The sequence below is a fragment of the Genypterus blacodes genome, unplaced genomic scaffold (genome assembly GCF_046128005.1).
Source record: "Genypterus blacodes isolate CSIRO-AG114 ecotype Tasmania unplaced genomic scaffold, CSIRO-AGI_Gbla_v1 ptg000029l_1, whole genome shotgun sequence".
Classification (NCBI taxonomy): Eukaryota; Metazoa; Chordata; class Actinopteri; order Ophidiiformes; family Ophidiidae; genus Genypterus; species Genypterus blacodes.
In genome coordinates, this window is record NW_027466842.1 from 4,016,087 (window position 1) to 4,038,595 (window position 22,509).

The following is a 22,509-nucleotide window of genomic DNA, read 5'->3' on the forward strand; positions in this document are numbered from 1 at the left end:
GAAAGAAATCCTTGATAAAACGATCCGTACTCTGAAATATAACAATAAGCAAAGCTGCAGCTGCTGCATCTCGAGCAGGTGGGCAAAGAGGCTGAAGCACCACAGCACAATACTCCACACTGACAAAGTAAACAAGGTACAATATGGGAAAAGAAACAGTTTGACAACACGCTAATGAAAAGCAAAGCAACCTACTTCCAGTCTACATCCCATCATGATTTGAGGCGGGCAGGACGATACAGGCGCTTCTTAAGCTTTCTGACTACTTTAAATGCCAACAATCCTGCACTGTACAAAGAGTTGACTAAACTTATATGCAAACATCGATACTTTTCAAACACACTTCACATTTTAGATTTACCCCCCCAGGGGCTGAAAATAATTCTGTAACATGTTCACAACTGAAACTGAAGGATAAACACAAGGACGGCACACTCAGTCGCTGACGTCCATGTCTTCTTCGCGGTGATCGTCCGCGCCGTTGACCTTTGCCTGGTTCATGGGCCGGGCCGTACCGTTACCTTCCACTGAACGGGGGGACAGTGCGGAGTCGTCGGAGTCCTTCCTTTCCTCCCTCTCTTTCTCGCTGTCGTAGCCTTGTTCTTCCTCGTCATAATCCCTGGTGATCTGTGAAAGGAAAGCGATCAGTCCGACTTGAAGAGCAAAGAATATTCAGAATAAACCAAGACAGAGCGTTTGGGTGCTGACCTTTACGTCTCCTTTCTCTCCATCAGACTTCCTCTCCCTCTCGCGCTCTCTTTCCCGCTCTCGTTCTTTGTCTTTGCTCCTCTTCTTCTTGCCGACGGAGCGCTCCCTCTCGTCTCGATTGCGTTCTTTGTCGCCCCTGCGGTCTCTGTCCCTTTCCTTGTCCCTCTTCTTCTCCTTCTTGTGTCTACAGAAGACGGCAGAGGCGAGTTTGTCATCACACAATACATAAATAGAGCGTACTGTATATCTATTTACACCATCAGGATAGTAACACACAGACCTTCGAGGAGAGGGAGACCTGGAGATTCTCCTTTTAGGGGACTTCCGTGGCGATCGGCTCCCGCTTCTCCTCCGTCTCCTGTGTGCCAGAGGGGTGTACAGCTTGAGAAGTGAAGGCCTACATTTTTAAAACGAGAGCACTACATGGCTCCAACTTGACTGCACCAAAGGACCCGAGCTGCACTCACCGGCTGATGCTGCGTGACCGCCGGGCTGTGCTGTAGCTTTTTGGTGGCGTTTTGGATCTTCGCCTTCCTGATTCCTCTTTTTTTCTCTCTCTGTGAAATAAAGTTGACATTTCAGTACCTGACCTCGGCTCCATCACATCACAGTTATCCTTTAAATGCAGAGCGCCGGGTTGAGCTTTGGCTCCCCCCCACCTCCCCACCTGGATCTGCTTCGAGATCGTCTGTTTCGCTCTCTGGAGTGAGACCTCCTCCTGCGTGGGCTTTTGGAGCGCTTCCTGCTTCTGGAGGCTGATCGTCTCCTTGATCGGCTCCTGGATCGTCTGCAACCAGATTTCTCTTAAACATCGCTCTGCGTACATGAAAGACGTGCGTACTGAGATGGTGAACAGTAGATCTTACCTGTGTCTTGAACGTGACCTAGACCTCCTCCTCCTGGACCTCGAGCGGGATCGAGAGTGCTTCTTTTTGCTTTCCTTATCTGGAGGGTACAAAGATTTGACACTGCTTAATACTGTATTGTCAATGTCTCTCTGTTCCACTGTCTTGTGAAGAAAGTGCCGACTCACTGCCAGGCTCAATGGCAGCGGAAATGAGCGACTGGGCCTCTCGGACTCTCTTCATGGCCTCTTCAATCTCTTTGTTGGATGCATCAGCCTTCAGGCCCGGATTCAGATTCATCGAGGCTGCCAAGGGATTTAGTCTGAATAGAAGGCACAAAACGAAATAAGACAACTCGCAGCAAATAACATATGCAAGGTCTTATTCCATAAATGCCACCATCTCTATCCTCACTCTGCTAAAATGCATTGGCACAATAACTCAAGGACAAAAGGACGCTGACTTACTTTGGATCTGTCATGAACTTTAACAGCTGATCAGCAGCCTGTGGAAGAGACACAAGTTTGGCAAAGTCACTTTGTGTGTTCTGGGAAAGCAGCAGTGTTGCTATATTGAGGCAGCAGGTTGCGGCTAATGACCCTGCATCTGTGTGGAAGGGTCTCAGAGAAATCACAAACTACAAGCCTAAACCCGCTCAGTCTTTAAATGATCTGTGCCTTAAACAGACTGAATGAGTTTTACTGTCGCTTTGATGGTCAAGCTGCCAGCCCTGACATCATCATCCCCCATGACACCTACAGCCATGATGACATCATCAACCCCCTCCACACAAATTGCCTTCACAGAGGCCCTCTCCTCCCCCACCCCGTCAACGACCCTTTCACTTCTAGAGAGGGACGTTAACAGGCTGTTCAGGAGACAGAGCCCCCGCAAAGCTGCCGGTCAGGACTCTGTCTCCCCCTCCATGCTGAAGCACTGCTCTGATCAGCTGTCTCCGGTGTTCACCGACATCTTTACCACCTCACTGGAGACATGCCACGTACCAGCCTGCTTCAAAGCGCCTACCATCATCCCCATCCCCAAGAAGCCAAGGACCACAGGACTTAACAACTACAGATCCGTCGCTCTGACCTCTGTAGTCATGAAGTCCTTTGAGGGCCTGGAACTCCCCCACCTGAAATACCTCACCGACCCCCTCCTGGACCCCCTGCAGTTCTGATTCTGATTCTGATATTAGTCATTACAGAAGGAACGTCAGACCTGGGGATTCATGTTGGGTCCTGGGAATCCAAACGCGGCCATTGCATCCATGTTGGGACCACCGAAAGGGTTCCCTCCCATCTGGAATTCAGAAATGTCACACAAGACATTAAGTAGGAATAAGCTTGTACACTGAAAGCGGAGCAGGACAGAGGTAGAGCTGGTGTACTGCCTGGTGTGTGTGTGTACCAGACAGCAGGTGTTTTAAGTCTTACAGCTGGATTGGGCATGGGATTGGGCGTTGGAAGAAGTCCCCCTCCGGGCAGAATCCCTGCAACAGCGTTTGCCGGCGCCAACAGTGACAAAGCTTTAGCCTCATCTGGAATAGAGCCTACAGGAAAATAAAGACGAGCGTTAGAAGGGAAAAAGCATCCTCACACACACACCAACTACAGAGAAAGACGTTTTTGGAAATGGACAAGGAAAAAAAAACAAAAAACACACACTGCATTCCTTCAATTATGTTGGGCAACATGGTTACCTTATACAGAAGAGTTCCTTGAATGCATTTAATCATTGCATTGGCATTACTAATGCTGGAATAAATCACACTACTCCAATGAACACTGCCAAGAATATATCACCTGAACGTGTTTTTTAAGTCATGAACCAAACGTTAGCAAGCACAGCTGCTTCTCCAGTTGGGTGAGCCCTCAATTTTCATATAGGTGTTTACTGAAACAAGCGACTCACGTGGGCGGCTTCGCTACTAAAAGCACAGAGAAAAATCGAGATACACACAACAAAGAGAATTTAAGGGATTTGGTCAAGAACACTACACAGTCTGCTATCAGTCTACTTACCCAAAAGAAAAAAGAAACACACACACACACATCATCAAACCATCAAGTGTTACACAGTTACAGACGGGTACTCTCTGCCTGCTGCACATTATTGCTGTAGTAACCTTACCTGCCGCTGCAACGCTTAAACCAAACCTGTGCAGAGGGTGACGGGGTTAACTTTAAGGATTCATTTGTGCTACCCACAGTTACTAAATCTTCCGTCTGCCTCCGATTAAACAAGTGGCCGTTTTTTACTTAACGTCCACCTTACAATCTCCGAGGTAAAGGTAAAGTTAATCCACCCCCAAAAAACAGACAAAAGCCTAAAATACGGACACACAACAATGACAACATTTAAAAAAAAGAACACACTGGAGAGAGAGAGAGAGAGAGAGAGGGAGAGAGAGAGAGAGAGAGAGGGGGAGAATTTGCTGCAGGAGACAAAACTGTTGGGTGGTATTTTCAGCAGGGCCTGGTATACAGGACTGGCTGAGCCAGGAAAAAGAACTGTAAAACACAACAACAAAAAAGACCAATGTTAAAGAGAGAGTATTGTACCGGCATTGTGTCAAGTCGAGCGGGTATCTTAGGGAGATGCAGCATAACATGATACAGACAGTGTGGAGGGAAGCACGGCTAAAGGCTGTCAGGTTAGAAGGGACGAGTGTTCCCCTTGGTACAGTCCGGAATGTACTAATGCTGCTCAGCCAGGGTCAATTCCCCAAGTGTGTGTGTGTGTGTGTGTGTGTGTGTGTGTGTGTGTGTGTGTGTGTGTGTGTGTGTGTGTGTGTGTGTGTGTGTGTGTGTGTGTGTGTGTGTGTGTGTGCAGTGTGGGCTGGCTGTGCACTGCGGTGTGACCTACGTGCTGTGGCTTCCCTCTTACCATTCAGAACTGCGGTCAAGTGATATCAGTCAGCCCCGTAAACACGAAACATGATTTCCAACACCCAGTTCTGCCGCAGAGCCTTTTCCAGTAAGGGGCCGGGTTCTTTTTTTTTTTTTTTTGCAAAGCGCTTTTTATGTCTAGAGCCAATTTGGACGTTCTCCGGGAGCAATACTTTAGCCATCAACTGGATGGCTGAGCAGCACTTAAGGGTGTTGTAAAAATGGTGCAGAGCAGAAACACTATATCAACAAAAAAAAAGGCTACGTCCATATCTGGCCTATTTCATCCCATACACTAGTACACCTAGAAAAAGGAAAACCAGGAGGAAGGAAGGGAAGAGGAAGAGAAAGAGAAAGGCAGAGAAAGAATAGAGGACACAGAAAAAGAGGGGTGGGGCTTGAATGCTTGCTGGCCTTTTGCAAATGTCTACAATCCCCTGTTGGCAGGCAGAGGACCACTTTCAGCCATCAACGAGGGGGATGCTTTTGCCTTCTTCACTACAAAAATCACACACACACACAAATAACAGAGAGAAGTTTAACAGAGGATAGTCCAATATGGGGGAGAAAATAAAATGCATATGGTTAAGTGTTTACACAACGTCATTTCTGAACATTGATGTGTCTGCGGCGCCCACAGTTTGGGGAAATACTCAACTCCTAGTCTGTAAAGCAGCAGATTTTGGTAGACTGTGTTTTTCTTAACGCAGCGCAAAACAAAGTGGTTTAGGGCAGGGCGTTCAGTTTGGTGTGTAGTTTACCAAACAAAATCACATCCAATGTGTCGTGGGAAATTGCGCTGCGGTGGTAAACAAAAATGGATATGAGTTGTGCCAGCAGTTTACCAAAAGTCTGAGATGAGTGATTTGCTTTCAACACTTCTTCCATGGGATACAGAAAATGAGAGGGGAGTGGCAATAACAATGACGTTCACAGAAATAGCTATAATAAACTCGTATTAGGAACAGGACGGCTGAAGTCCTTAACATGCTCACTGACGCTCCACTATCCCGAGAGTCCTGCCACCCAATCAACACTGACCACTCATACGTGGGAATAATAATGAGACAAACCTTCAGCGAATGGGACCACGATCAACGCTCTGTCCACGAACACGGTGTTGGTCAAATGTTGAGACACCCCCACAGACTCCGGCTCCTGGAACTTCACAAAACACACCCGGGAGGTGACCGGCATCTGAGAATCGCTAGAGGGGGACAAGGGTGTAAAATATAACACCATCATCATCATCATCATCATCATCATCATCACAACAAGAACAACATTGCATTTTGATGTGACAAGGCATTCCATGTCTCCTTCAAATCAGGTCAACTACACGTGGTACTGCCATCAAGATCTCAAATATACATGATGAGTAATAGACATATAAACAGAGAATATACTCATGGTGGCTGATGATAAGGGAGCAAGAGAACAATACAACACAATGGGAGAAGTCTGAGGACATCTTGTGCAACAACGTTCTGATGCTGGGATGAAGAACTGGGTGATGCTTAAGAATCTGAATATAAACTCCTCAATCAACCCTGGATACTTGGTCACGATATGAACTCAATGACATCAACATAGTAAACGTGAAGGTTACAATGCCTCCGGTCTGCAATTGGAACCGGGAATTCTCCTCGGTCTCAGAAATGACTGCAGATTGTGAGAAGTATGTGAAGCATTTTGGAGGCTCACGGTGTGTTTACGTTAACCTGTCATAACAATGAACGCATCACCGTTCCGAGTTAGCTTAGCTGCTTCGCTAGGACACTGGTTTGGATGATAACCAAGACAAACCTTGGGTTACATGATTGACAAGCCTTACTCTAACCTGACTGCAGTGACATTAACTACTACATTATATACCAGCACATTTGCATAAACATTCAACTCACTCTGGAGGAAACAACTTGAGCTCCTCGATGGTACCCAGAAATCCGAAAAGTGTCCTCATCTGCTCCGACGTTGTGCTCGGCGACACATTCGTCACCTGAACTACCTTCGTGGTATAATTCATTTTTCCGATTCAAACGAATAAACAATAAAACCAAGTTTACCCGTTTGGGTAGAGTGAAACCCAAGAAGTGTCTGCAAGGCTGGACTGTAAATAATTAGCTGCTAACCGATAGCTATAGACTAAAGCAGACTGTTGCGTCCCGCCGCCATGTTCGGTTACTCTGTCCCGAAAAACCTGCGCGTGCGCATTGGGCAACTTCACGGCAGATGTGACGTCACCTCACATCAAGAAGATACAACCTGAGAATATGTTCAGCTGGAAGAAAACATCTAGGAAGAAAAGACTTGAAATGAGAAGATTGGAAATCAAACAGAAGCTGATGGAACAAAAATAGTCTGAAAGGGTGAAACAGCGGAATCAGCCACTGGGGAAGCGCTGGAAAAAGCAAGGAAGAAGAGAAACGTCTCTTAGGAGAGTTGGGCAGCAAGCAAGAAGTCGGGAAGGCAGCAAAGTTTCTGGAAGCTGATGCTGGAAAGGAAAGCAAGGAGGTGGAGATAGTGAGGGTTGGACAGGGTCAGATGGAAAAGTGAGGAAAATGCCGAGCGTTAATAGATCAGCAAACAAGAAGAGACTATGAGAAGAGGGAAAAGGAAAAGTAGCCAGAACAGGAGAGGTCAGAAAAGCAAACACTGAGGTTTGGCAGCAAACATAAGCTGGAAAATTGAGAGGGCAAACAGGATGCACAAGAGGAAAGTCAGTCGGTGAGAAGGTTAGGTTGGGCAGTGTCAGAGTCAGCCAGAACAGATAAGGGGCAGGGTCGGGTAAACAAGAAGAGACAACGAGTAGATAGAAAGAAGAAGCCAGAAGAGGCAATATGGAGAGAGAGTGAAAATTAGAATACGGGAAGACACATAAACCCGTATGTGCTGAATCTCACGTGTAATGGATCCTTCATGTCTGATCCAGCAGCTCCTTACTTTCAATTAACAACAAAACCTAGAGCATTTGTGTGTGAAAGGATGGTTCAGGATGATTTTGGTGGGAATTCTGACATTGTTACACTCTCATACGTGTTTGAATCACAAGCATGTTTTTGTCACCTACAATTAAAAACCAACAGAGGTCCTCCTCGCATTCAGTTTGAAATACCATTTGCAAAATGAGCACTGATGGGAAATTGTAGCCTCCAGCATTCAGCCAATAGCTATAATAACACCATAATTGCTTCTGCCATGTCGTTGTCATCTCTCTTTTCTTGGCCAAACTTCTGTCAAGTGTAATTGTGTAGTTGAACGTCACAATGTCACACTGCAGTGGTCACAGAACAAGTCCAAGCTCTCTGGAAGACAAGTCAATAACAACTTAGTATGTGTGAGGGAAGAGAGGAAGAAACCATTTAGGAAAAATACAAAATACATAAAGCAAAATACTAGAGACACAAATAATATCATCAAATTTTGAACCACAATGAAAATTAAAGTGTCTTTTTTTCCTATGATGATCACTGCATCAATACAAAATTAGAAATTTTACGATAGATTGGTATACATGGTGTGTGTGTGTGTGTGTGTGTGTGTGTGTGTGTGTGTGTGTGTGTGTGTGTGTGTGTGTATCTGTGTGTGTGTGTGTTTGGCAGTCTTTGAACAGTTTGGGCATCTAAATTTGGTTTCCTTGCATCATTTGAATCCTGTTTCTTTTGTTTTCCTGTTTTTTTGGATACATTCATTGCTAAGTTGTGCAGACATCACAACATTATAACACAATGTTTCATTATGGCATTTCGATTACATCCAATCAAATCAAGCTTTCAATGCTGGGGGGAGTTCATCACAACATTGCTATTGACAAACCTGCCCTCTAAACTCAGGGAGCTTTTTCTCAGGGGAAACAACGCAGCTTTTGTCCTCAGCCCATGTCGGACTTAATCCCTGCAGCTGGAATGTGTTTCCACTAAGACAAGCAAGTGAAGGCAGTCTGTGCTCAGACCAAAGAACAAGTGCCCGCAGTAAATCCAATTAGAATTGTGTAACCGTAACAAAATAGAAAGTCAGGATCACTTGATGTGAGAAATCTTACTATTTTTAAAAATTACATAATGACTACAACTCTAATCCTCATTCTATGACTTCATTATTTATTGTAGAAGCCATCTATTTCACCTAGAAACAAGTCTGGTGGCCTTTCTAATGCAACATGAAGACCTTTGATCTTCATTCTTAACTTTATGAAACTGCATAAATTCATATCTGCAACAGTAAAAAAGTCTAATCAAGGTTGTGTTTTTGTACTGATGACACACACACATATAGTAACTAAACTGAGTCGCACTGAGCTTATTAGCTTCACTGATACAACCTGGCCAAGTATTAAAAAATTATTGATTTCTCTTTATAGGAACAAATAAATCATTGAGATCAATGATGGCTCCATTCCAGACATGCCAAAATGAGGACCTGGCAACTAAATGGAATGTGGTCATTATTAAAGTTATTAGATACACATTTCTGGCTTGTTTGTTTGTTCTGTCACACACACACACACACACACACACACACACACACACACACACGCACACACACACACACAGGCCGTCATTATAATGCAGTCCAGTGCAAAATCACAGAGCTGAATCATGGTGACATTTTGAAGTATAAAAGCTTCACAAAGGTCAAATTTACTGCTGGGATATTGCATTGCATCAGATTGTGCAGCTTTAACTTATAGACTGCTAAACCATTGTATATCTGACGGGACTAAATGTGAACAATTGAAAGCATTCAAAAATCACATGTACCATTGCAACACATTTGCCAAGCATAGTTCTGATTTAGTGAAATATTCTGCAATAAATCCGGGTTCAGCAGGGCGGCCAGTGAGTCATCTAGCAAAGGATCTTGGCACAATAGGATTGTTGTTCACGGGGGTAACATGATTGGTTTATAACGCTGCGACACAATGACTGTGAGGGGGAACCATACAAATACCCTAAATCCACTAGGAGGTCACAGACTTTCAGTTCAGACCTGACCAGAGATTTCTGTCGCCACAACCGTGAGGAACGATGGTCAGCCGGTGAGTTTATGATTTATTTCAATTATTCTCAACAATATCTTATATTAATGACTGAGAGATTGCATGCATAGACACACATTTGTACCTAACCGCCACTGATAAAGGTATTGTATTTCATCCTGTGACATTTGCACAGTGACTTGTATGTTTGCAGCTGGCTAAGCTCTTGAAGGATTTAAAGTTCAAACTGAACTCTGTAAAGTTCATCTCAAGTGCACAGCCTGCTCAATATTGAGCTTTTAACATAACAAACTAATGGATTTATTGGTTACAACAGTTTTGAACACCCAGCCGGTGGCTACAAGAAGATTTTTGAGACATGTGAAGAGTTGGCCGAGCCGCTTCCAGCAACAGTCACAGGTTTGTTTGCATCATACAGACAAACAAAATAGTGATGAAAACAAATGAGATTGATGTGTCTGTTGTTGCTGTTTACAGGGAGGATCCCCTCTTTTCTGAGAGGAAGTCTTCTTCGCTTGGGTCCCGGCCTTTTTGAAGTTGGAGATGAGCCCTTCTATCATCTGTTTGATGGTCAGGCCCTCATGCACAAATTTGACTTCAAGAATGGCCAGGTCACCTACTTTCGAAAGTAAGACCTTTCCTTCCTAAAGAACAATGTTTTAGACCTTTTACTTTGAATCCTGCATGTTTTGCATTACTGCCAGCTGTTTTCCAAGGCATTTCATTTCAAGTCTCTGTAACTGTGCTAAAATTATCATGTTAAGTGGTTGTAAAAACAAAGATGTTCCAAATTGGATTTTAACTTTTTTTGAGAATGAACTTCCTTCATTTTGTGCTCTCACCTCAACATTTAGGTTTGTCAAAACTGATGCCTATGTGAGAGCCATCACAGAGAAGCGTGTGGTGATCACTGAGTTTGGCACCTTTGCCTATCCAGACCCCTGCAAAAACATTTTCTCCCGGTGGGTCACCTGAGATCTTTGGCATCCCAGAGTAAATCAGGGTTTGCTTAGTTTCATAATTTCTAGACAAACAACTACCTTTGTATTTTAAATATTTTAACCCATTTTGCAGGTTTTTCTCTTACTTCAAGGGTGTTGAGATTACAGACAACTGTCTGGTGAATGTCTATCCGGTTGGTGAGGATTTTTATGCCGTGACAGAAACCAACTACATCACTAAAGTAAACACCGACACATTGGAAACACTGAAAAAGGTACATTAAAGCCACATACATATTTTTTTTCTGCTGGTCTTAAGATGTTTTCCTTCTGAATGGTTTAAACTAAAATACCCTTTTATTTTAATGCAGGTTGACATGTGTAACTACATCAACATCAATGGCGTGACTGCTCACCCCCATATTGAGAGAGATGGGACTGTGTACAACATTGGAAACTGCATGGGGAAGGGAGCCACCCTGGCTTACAACATTGTCAAGATTCCACCCACACAGAAAGGTTTGTATCACAATAACAAACTCAGTCAGGTGCTTTAACAGCTTTAACACGGAGCGGGAGACAATATTAATTAATACAACCAGTAATATAGTGTTGAAGTGTCGTCATAGACAGCTTACTGTATATTGTCAGTCTTGACATTGAAAGACAATACAAGATGCTGAACACTATTCCAATGGAGTCAGGAGACACATGATCATGAAAATACATTCTAAATAACAACATTAAACATACTTTATAGTGAACACCAAACATACACTTGTGGTGGACACTTGTTTCACAATTTACAATGAGTTTTTTGTTCTTCATTCTTAGATAAATCTGATCCCATTGAGAAATCCAAGGTGGTGGTGCAATTCCCCAGTGCTGAGAGATTCAAGCCCGCCTATGTGCACAGGTGTGTATCATCTTCTATGTCTGTGGTGTGAGTGTGTGTGTCTATCAAACGTTAAGTCCAGCTTTTGATGATTTCCTCATTAATCTCAGCTTTGGCATGTCGGAGAACTACTTTGTCTTCGTGGAGACCCCGGTGAAAATCAACCTCCTCAAATTCTTGAGTGCCTGGAGCATCCGAGGCTCCAACTACATGGACTGCTTTGAATCCAACGAGAGCCAAGGAGTAAGAAACTAGTCCACATTGATATATTTGGAGATGTTAAATTCAAACTTTTCACATATTACCTGTGATCTCATCTCTATTTTGACGTCCTTTTTCCAGACACTGTTCCACATTGCCACGAAAGAGCCAGGAGAGTACATCAATCACAAGTTCAAAGGGGCACCCATCGGCATGTTCCATCACATCAACACTTATGAGGATGATGGCTTCATTGTTGTGGATCTGTGCGGTTGGAAAGGGTATGACTTTACTGATTGACACTACTTATGTTTCCCTTATATTTACAATTCAGTTCGAGATTTTGCGATTCATTTTCTCTTTTCATCCATCATCAGTTTTGAGTTTGTTTACAACTACCTCTGGCTGGCCAACCTGCGAGCCAACTGGGAGGAGGTAAAGAAGGCCGCCATGATAGCGCCCCAGCCGGAGGTGCGCAGATATGTTATTCCCCTGGATGTCAACAAGGTGAGTCACCTGTCTTACCCATCGAGAGGAATGAAATCGCTACGGAAATCCAAACCTGACACCGTTTGTTTTTGTAATTCTTCATTTTGGACTCAACATAGGAAGAGCAGGGCAAGAACCTGGTCAGTCTGCCATACACCACAGCCACAGCAGTGATGCATGCTGACGGGACCATCTGGTTGGAGCCTGAGGTGTTGTTCTCCGGACCTCGCCAAGGTGCCAACACACCCTGCATAAGTCACCTGCTCACATCCATCACTCACACTCACACGTTTACGGTGGGCAGAAATGTCTTCATATTTGCTGTTTTATGTGTGTGTGTAGCGTTTGAGTTCCCTCAGATCAACTATGAGAAGCATGCAGGGAAGAATTACACCTACGCCTATGGTTTGGGTCTCAACCATTTCATTCCAGACAGGGTAAGATAGAGTTCCTTCAATGGTAAACTAAATAAACAAAACATGATTATATGGGTTTATATTTGGGAATTGTAACATCTTCCAGTTATATGAACATACTGTATATAATCAGTTACAGCCATCGGGAATAAATAGGTTTGTTTATTTGAATTGTTACCGATTATTTATTTCCTTCATATAGATTATTAAATTAAATGTGAAGACCAAGGAGACGTGTGTTTGGCAAGAGCCAGACTCCTACCCGTCAGAGCCCCTGTTTGTACAGACTCCTGATGGGATAGATGAGGATGACGGTATGTCAACAGCAAAAGAGGACAATATGGATTTATGTCAACATTTAAACTGTTTGATTCTCAAGCGCTGGTTAATTTGCCTGACAGGTGTGCTGCTGACCATCGTGGTGGCTCCCGGTTCTCATCGACCCGGGTACCTCCTCATCCTCAACGCCAAGGATCTGTCAGAGATCGCCAGGGCAGAGGTTGAGTGCACCATTCCTGTCACCTTTCACGGCATGTACAAACCCTAAGGAGGCACGTGTCACGGTGTCAACAGTTAGTCAATCACCCTGCCGCTCAGCATGAGATAATGACATCAAAATATGTTTCACTGTGTAAGGAAAATAAAGTTTTATCAGTGAACTTCAGTCTCAATGGTTAAGTTTTTGATCATGTAAATGTGAGACAAATTCATATAAACCTTAATCAGGAAAAACATTACTATGGTGATAAACCAGCCTTTAACAGCATCAAAATAATAACCTTGATGTAGTTGCATTGTTTGTATTTAGAGATCTCTTAATCCCATAGCTGCTTATGATAGTGTTTGGGATTCTGGTAGTGTGGAAAATAAAGTGGTTTTAAAGATTTAAACATATCCTGGTATTGTGGGCATTCTATATAATGTTTATTTATTTACATACTGTAGATTTATCCATTATAGTACTAGACTCACACTCACACTGAACCCACGGCAGCTGCAGGAACGCTGAGCTGTGATCTCTTGCTTAAGGGGTCAGAAAGGAACAAGACTGTGTTAGAAAGTGGGTTCGAGTGTTGCAGACAATCCCCTTTATGAATCACAAAGCAACTGAAGCTTTAGGAAATACAAGTCTAAATAATCCTCCAGCAGAGATTTAATATGGTGACATATAAAATCCTATTAGAACAAACCTTACCGCGTCCCTGACTGTATGTTCTTTACACTGGGTAATCTGCTGACCAAACCATTGCAGCATTGCAAAGCTCATTAACTGTATGAGGGACTAGGAGTTGGCATGTTGCAATCAAAAGTATACAATAGGGCACATGGCTACGGAACACCTGTACTTGTGCAACCTGTGTGTTTGGTTTTAGTTCAATTGTCTGGACAGGTTCAGCTGACTTCAAGCTGGCTTAGTTTAAATGCCCACTGTAAATGATTTTGCATTAGGAAATGAATCAGAACATTTTAATTGGGAGGAAAAGCACAGATGTTATATCTTAAATACTCTCTGGATATCTGAGTCCTTATATTGTGTGTGCTGGCTCACTGAAATGGCTTCCAGACACACAGATGGTTTGAAATCATAGCAGAACAGCTGATCCTTACTGGAATCAATTAAAGTTACCTCCATTGATGGCAGATATATGCTTATTATAACCTTGGAAGATGATTTTAACTTGGTTTTGGATGCGATTGGTTCTTCGTGAAAACAAGTACTCTGGGCCTATAGTTCACTTTTAGGAGGCCTGCTCCTCAAACAATCAATACTAAATATGTCGTTTGTCCCTTCTCTTTATTTTCTTTACACGAGGGCTTGTTAGCCTTCCAAAAACAAACAAAAAGATTACATGAAAGATTAATTGTCAGACTCCAGAATATAAGTTTCAACTTAAATGTCAAATTACAGGAAAGAAAAGCTCATCAGAAAACACACCACAAAGAGGCTCTCTCTCTCTCTCACTCAGATATTCAGTTGGGACAGAGGTTTTGCACAGTCAGGGTTAAACCAGTGTAATAGCTGTACAGGTGAGATTTGACACAACTGTAACAAAAATGTGAAAGTGGCGTGGTAAGATAAAGACAGCAAAGAAAAAAAACAACCCAGAAACAACCACAATATCACTTCCACAAATGAAACTCATTGTAGCCACGGCTACCCTGCGATAAACCAAAACAATCACGTACAGTGTTAAACGACAACGACGAAGAAGGAGACGACGCCGCCGACGCCGCGCCAAGCGTGGATTCGAAATTTCTCGCCTCGAAAGTGACCTTAAATCTCGTCTGTCCCGTCACTGCCACGCCGAAACATACCAGGATACCGAGCGGAACGGAACGTACAAGAGGCTCACACACATACACACGTTTCATGAAACACGTCTTCAGTCTTACCTCAATGTGTTAAAGTGACCGCCGACAACTCTTGAGAATACGTCAGTCGTCACCTGCGATGTAACTTTTGCATCTCAGAAAATGAAGGAATGACATATTGATAGTGCAAGGCTATAGGTACATATATTAATATATTGTTTCTGTTACTATCCTATAAATAAAGTGCAAATCTCTGGGTCAGATGAATGTGTGTGCAAGCGTTTTCTACTTTTTAGACTGATCCACCTGCCCATGCACGAATGAGCCCTTTAAAATGGCTGCCAGCTACTTTTACACGCCTTCATGTAAATCATGCTTGGCGTTACACGATATTCAACTCTTTCCTGTAGCTTTGATATTTATCGGTCACATATCGCGTACTTGCAATCTATGGGTGATTTCTTCATTGAGTGTGCGCATTGTGTGTAAATTCCGGCTAAAGGCAGCGCGATAAGCTTTCGTTGTTTTACACCAAAACTGTGTAAACTGTAGTTGTGCACGCGGGCGTCTCCAAACTGTAGGGCCATTTTAAAGTGAGTTTAGGAGATCTGAATGTGGAGAAAAGGCTTTTTGGTAATGTCAAATTGAATCCGATTGATTTATGTTATCAATGTTTTGGTCGATAATCCAGTGATCCAGTGATCGAATAATCCATTTAAACGACAACAGACTGGGAATGCAGGTAAACTGGGGGAGAATCCACCGAGACCTGCTCGAGTGGAAACGCAACAACACACTCCGAACACACACACTCGAGCTCCATCAGCCTTGTACGACACTGGACGCCGCTTTGGTATGACAGACGTATCGACGCAATCGTGCAGGTTTAACTGCAAACAGTTTCTTACCGACTTGTGTAATTGTTGTTTAAGACCAGCTTATTGAAGTTGCAGGCCGGGGGGTGGGGGGTGGGGGGGGGGGGAGAGGGGGGCTTAGGGGGGGCAGGGGGGCTGTGGGATGGTTAACATTGTGTGTGAATTTCGCAACAGACAGATAACGGCAAACAGGATTATCTGCTCCCCCTCAAGGTCCGACAGGGGCAGTTGTTAGGTTTGTTTGTGTGTGTGTGTTTGTTTGGGGTTGGGGGTTGGGGCATGGGAGATCTAATGCAGGTCAGTTGGGAGATCAGTTGGTCTCGTAGGTGGAGAGCAGGGCGGCGTCCACGGGCTCCATGCAGGAGGGGCAGGTGAAAGACCTCATCAGCCAGTCGTCTATACAGTCCATGTGGTAGATGTGCATACACGGCAGGAACCGGATGGGGTCGCCGTATACAAAGTCCATCATACAGATCACACACCTGCAAACAGCACGACATCAACAGTCAGCATTGATACCGTGACACAACAAACATGCAGTTGTATCAAACCAATCAGGCGTATATTGTTGAATTAGTGATCTATTGAAAAGTCTAGAAACGGACATGAACTGAATCCCTTTTAAATCAGGGGAGAACATTAGATTTAGTCACGTTAACTCTTATTCAAGCAGATAAGACGCTCACTCTCTGATCTTTTTCTCTGAGCCATCTTGTCCTCCGTCATACACGCCCCTGGGGAGGTGTTGGATGAGGCCGATGCGCTGAGCGATGCGGATCTGCTCCTCTTCTGTCAGCTGAGTGGCCAGACGGGCCTGACTAGGCGTCGGGTGGTACATCGGCATGTGAGCCTGCTCCTGGAATTAAACAAACACAAACAGGTAAACAACACAAAAACAAGTTCTCAGCCCCGGATTAGGGTCTGAATGGCAAACATAATGAAACAATACGATCCATAAGTACAGATGTGCAACAATTTGGATGCAAGCTGAAGATACTTACAGACACATTGACATAAGTACACAACTAATGAATGAGTGAGTCAATCAAATACACCAGCATGTGGAATTAATTTATCAAAAGTAAAAACCGAAATGGTTCCTATGACATTAATAGTTAGCAAATAAAACATATCTATTTCAATCACAGTTAATTAAAGCCACCAAAAATCCCATTAGTCGAAACATTGCCGTGTAAACATGAGATCAGCTGACCTGGTAAGGCGGCGGTGGCTCCAGGTCCGGGTCTGTCCCGTCCCCGAAGCTGGCTCTGTCTGACTGGGATTCATGGAGCAGAGAAATGTCGTCCGATGTTGGAGATTTCAGACAGTTGCCCATGTCTTGTCTCTCGTCTCGGTCCTAGCCTTGCTTGAGCTAAAAAACAAGTCGATCAGCTGGCAGTCTGGATCAGTTCTGAGTTGCTAAAGTTGCTCTCGCTGGCTAGTTTTGCACTTACAGACCCTATTCTGATGTTCGATCTCGCAGAAAACACTAACGTATGACTGACCTAGTGGCACACACACATCCCCCACATTCTTAATAACCCCCTAGCCGATACCCGCGCTAATTTCTGTCCAGCGTGTTTGCACTGCCTTCACCTGAAAGCATCAAAACAAAGAACTCCCTTGCTAACAGCAGCTAGCAACCTAGCTAGCCACTTTTTCGCTAGCCAGCGGGGCGACTTCCACGGCAATTGTCGCTCATTCCTCTTAAGGAATCGCAATTTCGACAAAGTATCTGGTTCAACGGCTACGGGGACTCTAACACCGCGCCGTGTCAATGTTGTGCTGTCGCGACATTTTCCCTTTTTAACTTCACAAGTAACATTTAACACTTTGCTTCCTCGTTAGCTCTTTCTTCCTCCAGTGGACGTGATGTCGGTCCACTGGATATGACGTTATCTGCTTTGTGATTGGTTGATTCACGAGAACGTCATTCCAAGATGAAAACACTGCATGTGTGTGTTGAAAACAAGCGTCCCCAAGGCGATGATCTATGTTTAAGTCATTAAAAGTATAGCTTAGAGTTTTAATTAATCTAAAAATACCAAACTAAGAAGTATTCCTCCATTGTAATAGTATTAGTATTCGTAGTTATGTACGTATTTGAGCTGTTGTGCGGTTGGCTGAGTTGTATGGCGCAGAATACCACATTTTGTTTAATAAAATACATATATGAATAACTAAATTCATGAACGCAACTACATCTGGCATTTGAAGATGATCAATGCACTCCAATGACGTCCGCAGTCCCCAAGATCTGAAACCACAAATACAACAACAGCAATAATGTGTTTTAATCGTGTCCACGTGGACCCGAATCTCAAGGGTATGTTTCCAAAACAGTGTGGAATTCGTGCCACGAAGTACCGAGGCTGTTCTGAGGGCGTCTGGTGTCCTAATAAAGTGTTCAGTGAGCGAGCGAACGCCTCCGGTTCGCCTTATGGGTGATATGCGAGTTAAACATATTCAAATGTGTCTCCCACCCTAACCAGATGGTGAATTGGCCCTCTCCCTACTCCACTTATAAGTAACCTACGACGTTGTACAATTGACATGAGTTCTTACGACCAAATCGTTTTTAATTTACCTTCATGAAAGCACCATTGTTGATCTTTAGAGTTCGTTTTGCTTTATATTTTGGTCACTGTTGTGGTTATTTACAGAACAACGTTTGTAAAAAGCACACTTGTTTGATTAAGATAATCAAAAAAGTGAAATAAAAATGCGTGGAACTCTTATGCTGTATCTGTACATGTACAATAACATCATAATTAAAATGGGTACAATTTATATTAATATTTTTGCACAAATTGACATCAAATACGTTCTGCACATACAGGCATGTTCAAATCATCTAGTATAGAAAAACACACACAACCAATCACAGTGCAAGTTGAGGATACTTTTATTTCTATATACAGCTATTGTACACATAAAAACCCACAAGTATTTGCATTCCAGGAACTTATGATACAAATCCTCTTGTTTTTGGTTAAGGGAGTTTCACAGAATTAGCCTTCTTCGGGCAAATAAGACAGATACACATACCTTAAAATTAACATTCCTTTACGTTTAAAGCTCATCAGCTTATATGTTTTGTTTCTTAATGGTACAAACAGCATAATTCCTCTGTACATTATTAGTAAGTAATAGAATAGAATGTTCATCGATGAAACAATGGGTCATGTTGTCTACAATGATTCTACAGCCATTGTACACAATGGATTATACAATATTCACAAGAAGGAAAATATATGAAAATAGATGAACCATCATATTGTATTTTGTTGTGTCAGTTTATTGGGTTTTGGGATGTTTGCTTGATTACAAAGTTACAAGCCCAACAACTCTCAATGAAACTGTAAAGACTCAAAAAAATGTTTTAAAGAGGCTGTGTTGGATGATTAGGAAGAAAAATTAAGAATTTTAAGGACAAAAGTGGAGGCTTGGTATGGTTTGTACAAAAAAAGCATCTTTTCTATATTAAAGATATTCTATTCCTGTATTCATATTTCACAGCTTATGTTGATGGAATTGGCAAAAGCCAGGTGGAAAATCAGTTTCTTCATTCACACTGTAAAAAATCCAGCATCACTGAGTGTTAGCTATTAGTGTCCATATTGTCTCTGTCAAAGTATCTGATCGCGTCTTGATGGATAGTTGTATTGATCAGGCCTAGAAATGGTAGCAAAATATGTGACAATGGCGTGGTGTTCACAATGTATTTACAAAACAGGGAATTTATAAGAAAATGTTCCTCCTTTTGCACGTAGTTACATATTCACACACACCACAGACAAACACTGTCAAGAGCAACACTGAATCAGTCACAAACACCTTCGGGAATGACAATACCTATTGACAGGAACAACATAATTCGATCCATTCATTTCCGTTATTTTCTGTATCCCACAGATATCTGAGATATATTATTACTGTCTATCATCAAGTACAAGTCAGGAAATAGACCTTTTTTTTGTCAGTGTTCTGTGTGAATTAGCAACTACAGTTTTGAGAAGAACTGTTCTCTGTTGTTTTGGATTCACGTATGATCATCCAAAGAGACCCATGGCCCCAAAGCACTGATGCAAAAAGAGTCACATTCACCTTCACACTGTACATACAGGTACAGTGTCTCTCACACCTCAGTGGGATTTCCCTTCCTCCTCCATGTCCCTAGCACCTGTCGTCCTCCTCTGTGTCACTGAGCGGGTCACAGCCTGTAACGGAGGTCGTCTGTGCCAGACGCTTCCTAAAATGCCCGTTGGGGACCTGCCAGCCTGTCCGCAAGCGTGGGCGAGCAGAGCTGACGGTGTTTGATCGTCCCAGGCTGCAGGCGACTGCGGCCTCGAAGGTCAACGTCTCCATGGGACCGGAGGGGTCTGGGCTGTGGTCACCCTCCAGTGAGGCCAGGAAGGGCTCAGAGGGATAACGGCGAGGGGGCGATATCTGGCAGCCCGCCTCGCCTGTTAGCTCTTCCTGGGTCTCCCACATGGGCTCGCCCTGCCTCAGGGTCTGTGGGCTGCCTTGTTCATTTTCATCCTCGCCGACAGAGGGCTGCGTGCGGCACACCAGCGGGGAGTAAGAGATGTGAGGGTGAGAGCGTGTTGGGGTCTGAGATAAAGGTCGTCGGCCACTGGGAGTGCTGGACTCTGAGGTGGAGGGCACTGGACTTTCTGAGCTGTTGCCCTGGAAACAAGAATAATAAATATTATTTATAAAATCTACTTTTCAAGGGCATTTGCTTATGACTCTAAGTTTGAACTCAAAGACAAATGTGACTTTTTGGATTGGAATTGAAGTAAAATTGAAGGAGCACATTCTTCACAAATGTTGCACTTTAGGTCAAGATAACTACTTTCTCAAGTGCTTAGTGGCATATTACTGCCTTTCAGGGATAACTATTGCATTTACATGGCCTATTGACAAATACACACCACATATTTCATCACACTTCATCACACAAAACATTTCCATCCTATTAGAAAAAGATTCTAGCATTTTCCTGCTCTATTTCCCAAGGCACTTCATCCTCCAGTTTTCCGATTATTGCATTAGTTTCCCCTCAGGTTTGTGCTTTGTGACGTTGCCATTGCTTCCTGCATTGTGCTGATATTTCTTGTGACTTCAGTCTGCAAAGTCAGCTCCTTCATGGTCATAAAATTCTCAGTTATTCCCTTGCTTTAGTCAGCAAAAGGTTCACAGTTAGACCCTTTCTACAGCAATAAATGTGAACAGCATGACAAAAACGCTTCTCCCTCTGCCTCCTCATTTTTAATTTCACAGGTATTTCATCAACTCCTACATGCATTTTTCCTCAAATCCCTTCTTAATTTCTCACCCTGCTGTGTTGCTCTTCAGCTCCCTCATGTACCTGTTTGTCTTGGGGGTTCGCTCTCTCTACGCTGGAGGACCGTGAGGGCTGTAAGCTCCGCTCCTCAGAGTTACAGCGAGACCTGTCCGGAGAGAGGAGGTGACAGCGTTCCTTCGACCGGCCGCGCTCCCTGTCTGCCCTCAGCCGGTGCTCTGATCGAGAAACTAGAGAGTCAGACAATCAGGAGAGGAGGCCATGCAAATAGACATAAGAAGAAGAAGAGGAAGAGTGTCACATTTGGTTCCATTATTGGACACATGTTGTAAATAAAGGTTTGTAAACTGAAATTCGAAACTTTGTACGACTACAGCAAAGATCTTCACATGAATATAACCTGATGTGATAACCACAGGTGGGCGGGACTAACCAGCAGCTTTGTAGCTTTTGTGGCGAGGTCGATACACTCGCTCGGGGCTTTTTTCCTCCTCCCAGAGACCGTTTACATGCTGATCCGCCACAGTGGATGCAGAACGCTTCATGGAGCCACCTGCAACCTCTGTCTGCTCACATGTGAACACACACAGACAGGCACGCACAAATGCACAGAAGCACACAGTACATGCACAGAGAAAACATTAAATTCATTCTCATTACATGCAGCGTTAAGAAACAGGTGACAGAGGAGGTTTTTAGTTTACGTTCTCATGCACTTTGGTGACTGCAAAATGCATTCAAGTGAAAAAGTGAAGTTTGGTTTATTCATTCCTCTATTCTGGAGAGTGAAACTGAGATAGGACGAGGACCACACACCATTCCGTCACAGATCCTCGATCTGACACCGACAGACAAACACATCAAAAGCTACTTCATCTCGATCGTCTCTAGACACATAAATACAAATAAAAAGCACTTTGGCATGAAAGCCCATGCAGCCACTGAAGTCGTCCAGGCTCCGTGATGTCGTGTTCAGAGGGCTGTACCTGCAACTCTACAGTCAGACGGGGCATGGAGGAGGCCCGCACACACAGGCCCCTCCCTAGTGGAAGCTCCAGTTGGGCTTCATTCCCCCTACTGCACTCCCCCACCTAGGTGAGTACAGAGACAGAGAGGAGGGCAAGGAGAGACAGAGCACGATTCAGGATCGTCCACGGTCCAGGTCTGCCTCTATACGGAGGCCTGGTTTCGAATACGAGGAGGGCAGAGAAGCCATTTCATTTCGGGGGGGGGGGGGGGGGGGATTGGGGAGGGGGGAGGGGTCATCTCTCATAGCCATCATCATTGCCATCCAATCAGAAAAGCCATTCCAGCCAGAAACAAACAGATTAACCACCAAATAACAGGGAAACTGACTGACTTGAGGAAACATGGTGAGATTATATAAGACTGAAGAGAGACTGAGAAGTGGAAGAGCGAGCATAAACAAAACAGTTTGCAGGCACAAATGGAATCGATTTTTCAGGTTGGAAGTACACAGAGTCATGCAGGATCAGGTTCTTATGTACACTAACAGCTACTCAAACAGAGCCAGACAAGAATCTGTCCTGAGGCCAAAACATTCCTCCGCATGAGCAAACTGCAAAAGAAGACAAACACTAATATGTGGGCATTTCAAGGGCCAACCG

At 43.8% G+C, this 22,509-nt stretch overlaps 4 protein-coding genes across 5 annotated transcripts in view; 1 reads left to right on the plus strand and 3 right to left on the minus strand.

Moving 5' to 3' along the window:
- Window positions 1–5: 5 nt before the first annotated feature.
- LOC142994024 (uncharacterized) lies at window positions 6–6,646 on the minus strand. Of its 2 annotated transcripts, XM_076144678.1 has the most exons (12): window positions 6,349–6,646; window positions 5,518–5,651; window positions 2,990–3,105; window positions 2,775–2,855; window positions 2,021–2,058; window positions 1,742–1,875; window positions 1,575–1,653; window positions 1,376–1,495; window positions 1,176–1,265; window positions 989–1,066; window positions 709–892; window positions 6–627 (listed from the first exon to the last, which is right to left on the minus strand). In XM_076144678.1, the coding sequence occupies exons 1-12, from the start codon at window positions 6,468–6,470 to the stop codon at window positions 436–438; spliced, it is 1,368 nt and encodes a 455-aa protein (XP_076000793.1). In that variant the 5' UTR covers window positions 6,471–6,646; the 3' UTR covers window positions 6–435. The 2 variants fall into 2 exon arrangements, with proteins under 2 accessions (XP_076000793.1, XP_076000794.1); XM_076144679.1 differs by lacking the exon at window positions 6,349–6,646 and having other exon boundaries at window positions 3,359–5,644.
- Window positions 6,647–9,425: 2,779 nt separating this feature from the next.
- Window positions 9,426–13,059, plus strand: rpe65a (retinoid isomerohydrolase RPE65 a). The gene is made up of 14 exons (XM_076144974.1): window positions 9,426–9,482; window positions 9,760–9,842; window positions 9,921–10,071; window positions 10,298–10,405; window positions 10,518–10,659; window positions 10,756–10,903; window positions 11,219–11,300; window positions 11,390–11,522; window positions 11,622–11,761; window positions 11,858–11,987; window positions 12,089–12,203; window positions 12,312–12,406; window positions 12,588–12,699; window positions 12,787–13,059. The coding sequence occupies exons 1-14, from the start codon at window positions 9,472–9,474 to the stop codon at window positions 12,930–12,932; spliced, it is 1,596 nt and encodes a 531-aa protein (XP_076001089.1). The 5' UTR covers window positions 9,426–9,471; the 3' UTR covers window positions 12,933–13,059.
- A 1,102-nt stretch (window positions 13,060–14,161) lies between these two features.
- LOC142993970 (RING finger protein 11-like) lies at window positions 14,162–17,473 on the minus strand. The gene is made up of 3 exons (XM_076144581.1): window positions 16,787–17,473; window positions 16,260–16,429; window positions 14,162–16,055 (listed from the first exon to the last, which is right to left on the minus strand). Exons 1-3 carry the CDS (start codon window positions 16,907–16,909, stop codon window positions 15,884–15,886), a joined length of 465 nt encoding a protein of 154 aa, XP_076000696.1. The 5' UTR covers window positions 16,910–17,473; the 3' UTR covers window positions 14,162–15,883.
- Window positions 17,474–18,473: 1,000 nt separating this feature from the next.
- Window positions 18,474–22,509, minus strand: part of cacna1eb (calcium channel, voltage-dependent, R type, alpha 1E subunit b) — a 35,510-nt gene continuing 31,474 nt past the window's right edge. The window contains exons 44-47 of the mRNA XM_076144580.1: window positions 21,868–21,972; window positions 21,315–21,447; window positions 20,948–21,111; window positions 18,474–20,262 (exon numbers count right to left, since the gene is read on the minus strand). Coding sequence (XP_076000695.1) covers window positions 19,750–20,262; window positions 20,948–21,111; window positions 21,315–21,447; window positions 21,868–21,972 — 915 coding nt within the window. The 3' untranslated portion in view covers window positions 18,474–19,749. The remainder of the gene's footprint in view (window positions 20,263–20,947; window positions 21,112–21,314; window positions 21,448–21,867; window positions 21,973–22,509) is intronic.

Coding starts and splice junctions, on each gene's coding strand:
- LOC142994024 (XM_076144678.1), bottom strand. CDS start 6,470: ATGAATTATACCACGAAGGTAGTTCAGGTGACGAATGTGTCGCCGAGC. Junction 5,652..6,348: donor CTCAAGTTGTTTCCTCCAGA/GTGAGTTGAATG, acceptor GTCCCCCTCTAG/CGATTCTCAGATGCCGGTCA. Junction 1,654..1,741: donor CGCTGCCATTGAGCCTGGCA/GTGAGTCGGCAC, acceptor TGTACCCTCCAG/ATAAGGAAAGCAAAAAGAAG.
- LOC142993970 (XM_076144581.1), bottom strand. CDS start 16,909: ATGGGCAACTGTCTGAAATCTCCAACATCGGACGACATTTCTCTGCTC. Junction 16,430..16,786: donor AGCCACCGCCGCCTTACCAG/GTCAGCTGATCT, acceptor GTTTAATTCCAG/GAGCAGGCTCACATGCCGAT. Junction 16,056..16,259: donor TCAGAGAAAAAGATCAGAGA/GTGAGCGTCTTA, acceptor TGCTGTTTGCAG/GTGTGTGATCTGTATGATGG.
- rpe65a (XM_076144974.1), top strand. Junction 11,301..11,389: donor AAGCCCGCCTATGTGCACAG/GTGTGTATCATC, acceptor CATTAATCTCAG/CTTTGGCATGTCGGAGAACT. Junction 11,523..11,621: donor AATCCAACGAGAGCCAAGGA/GTAAGAAACTAG, acceptor TCCTTTTTCCAG/ACACTGTTCCACATTGCCAC.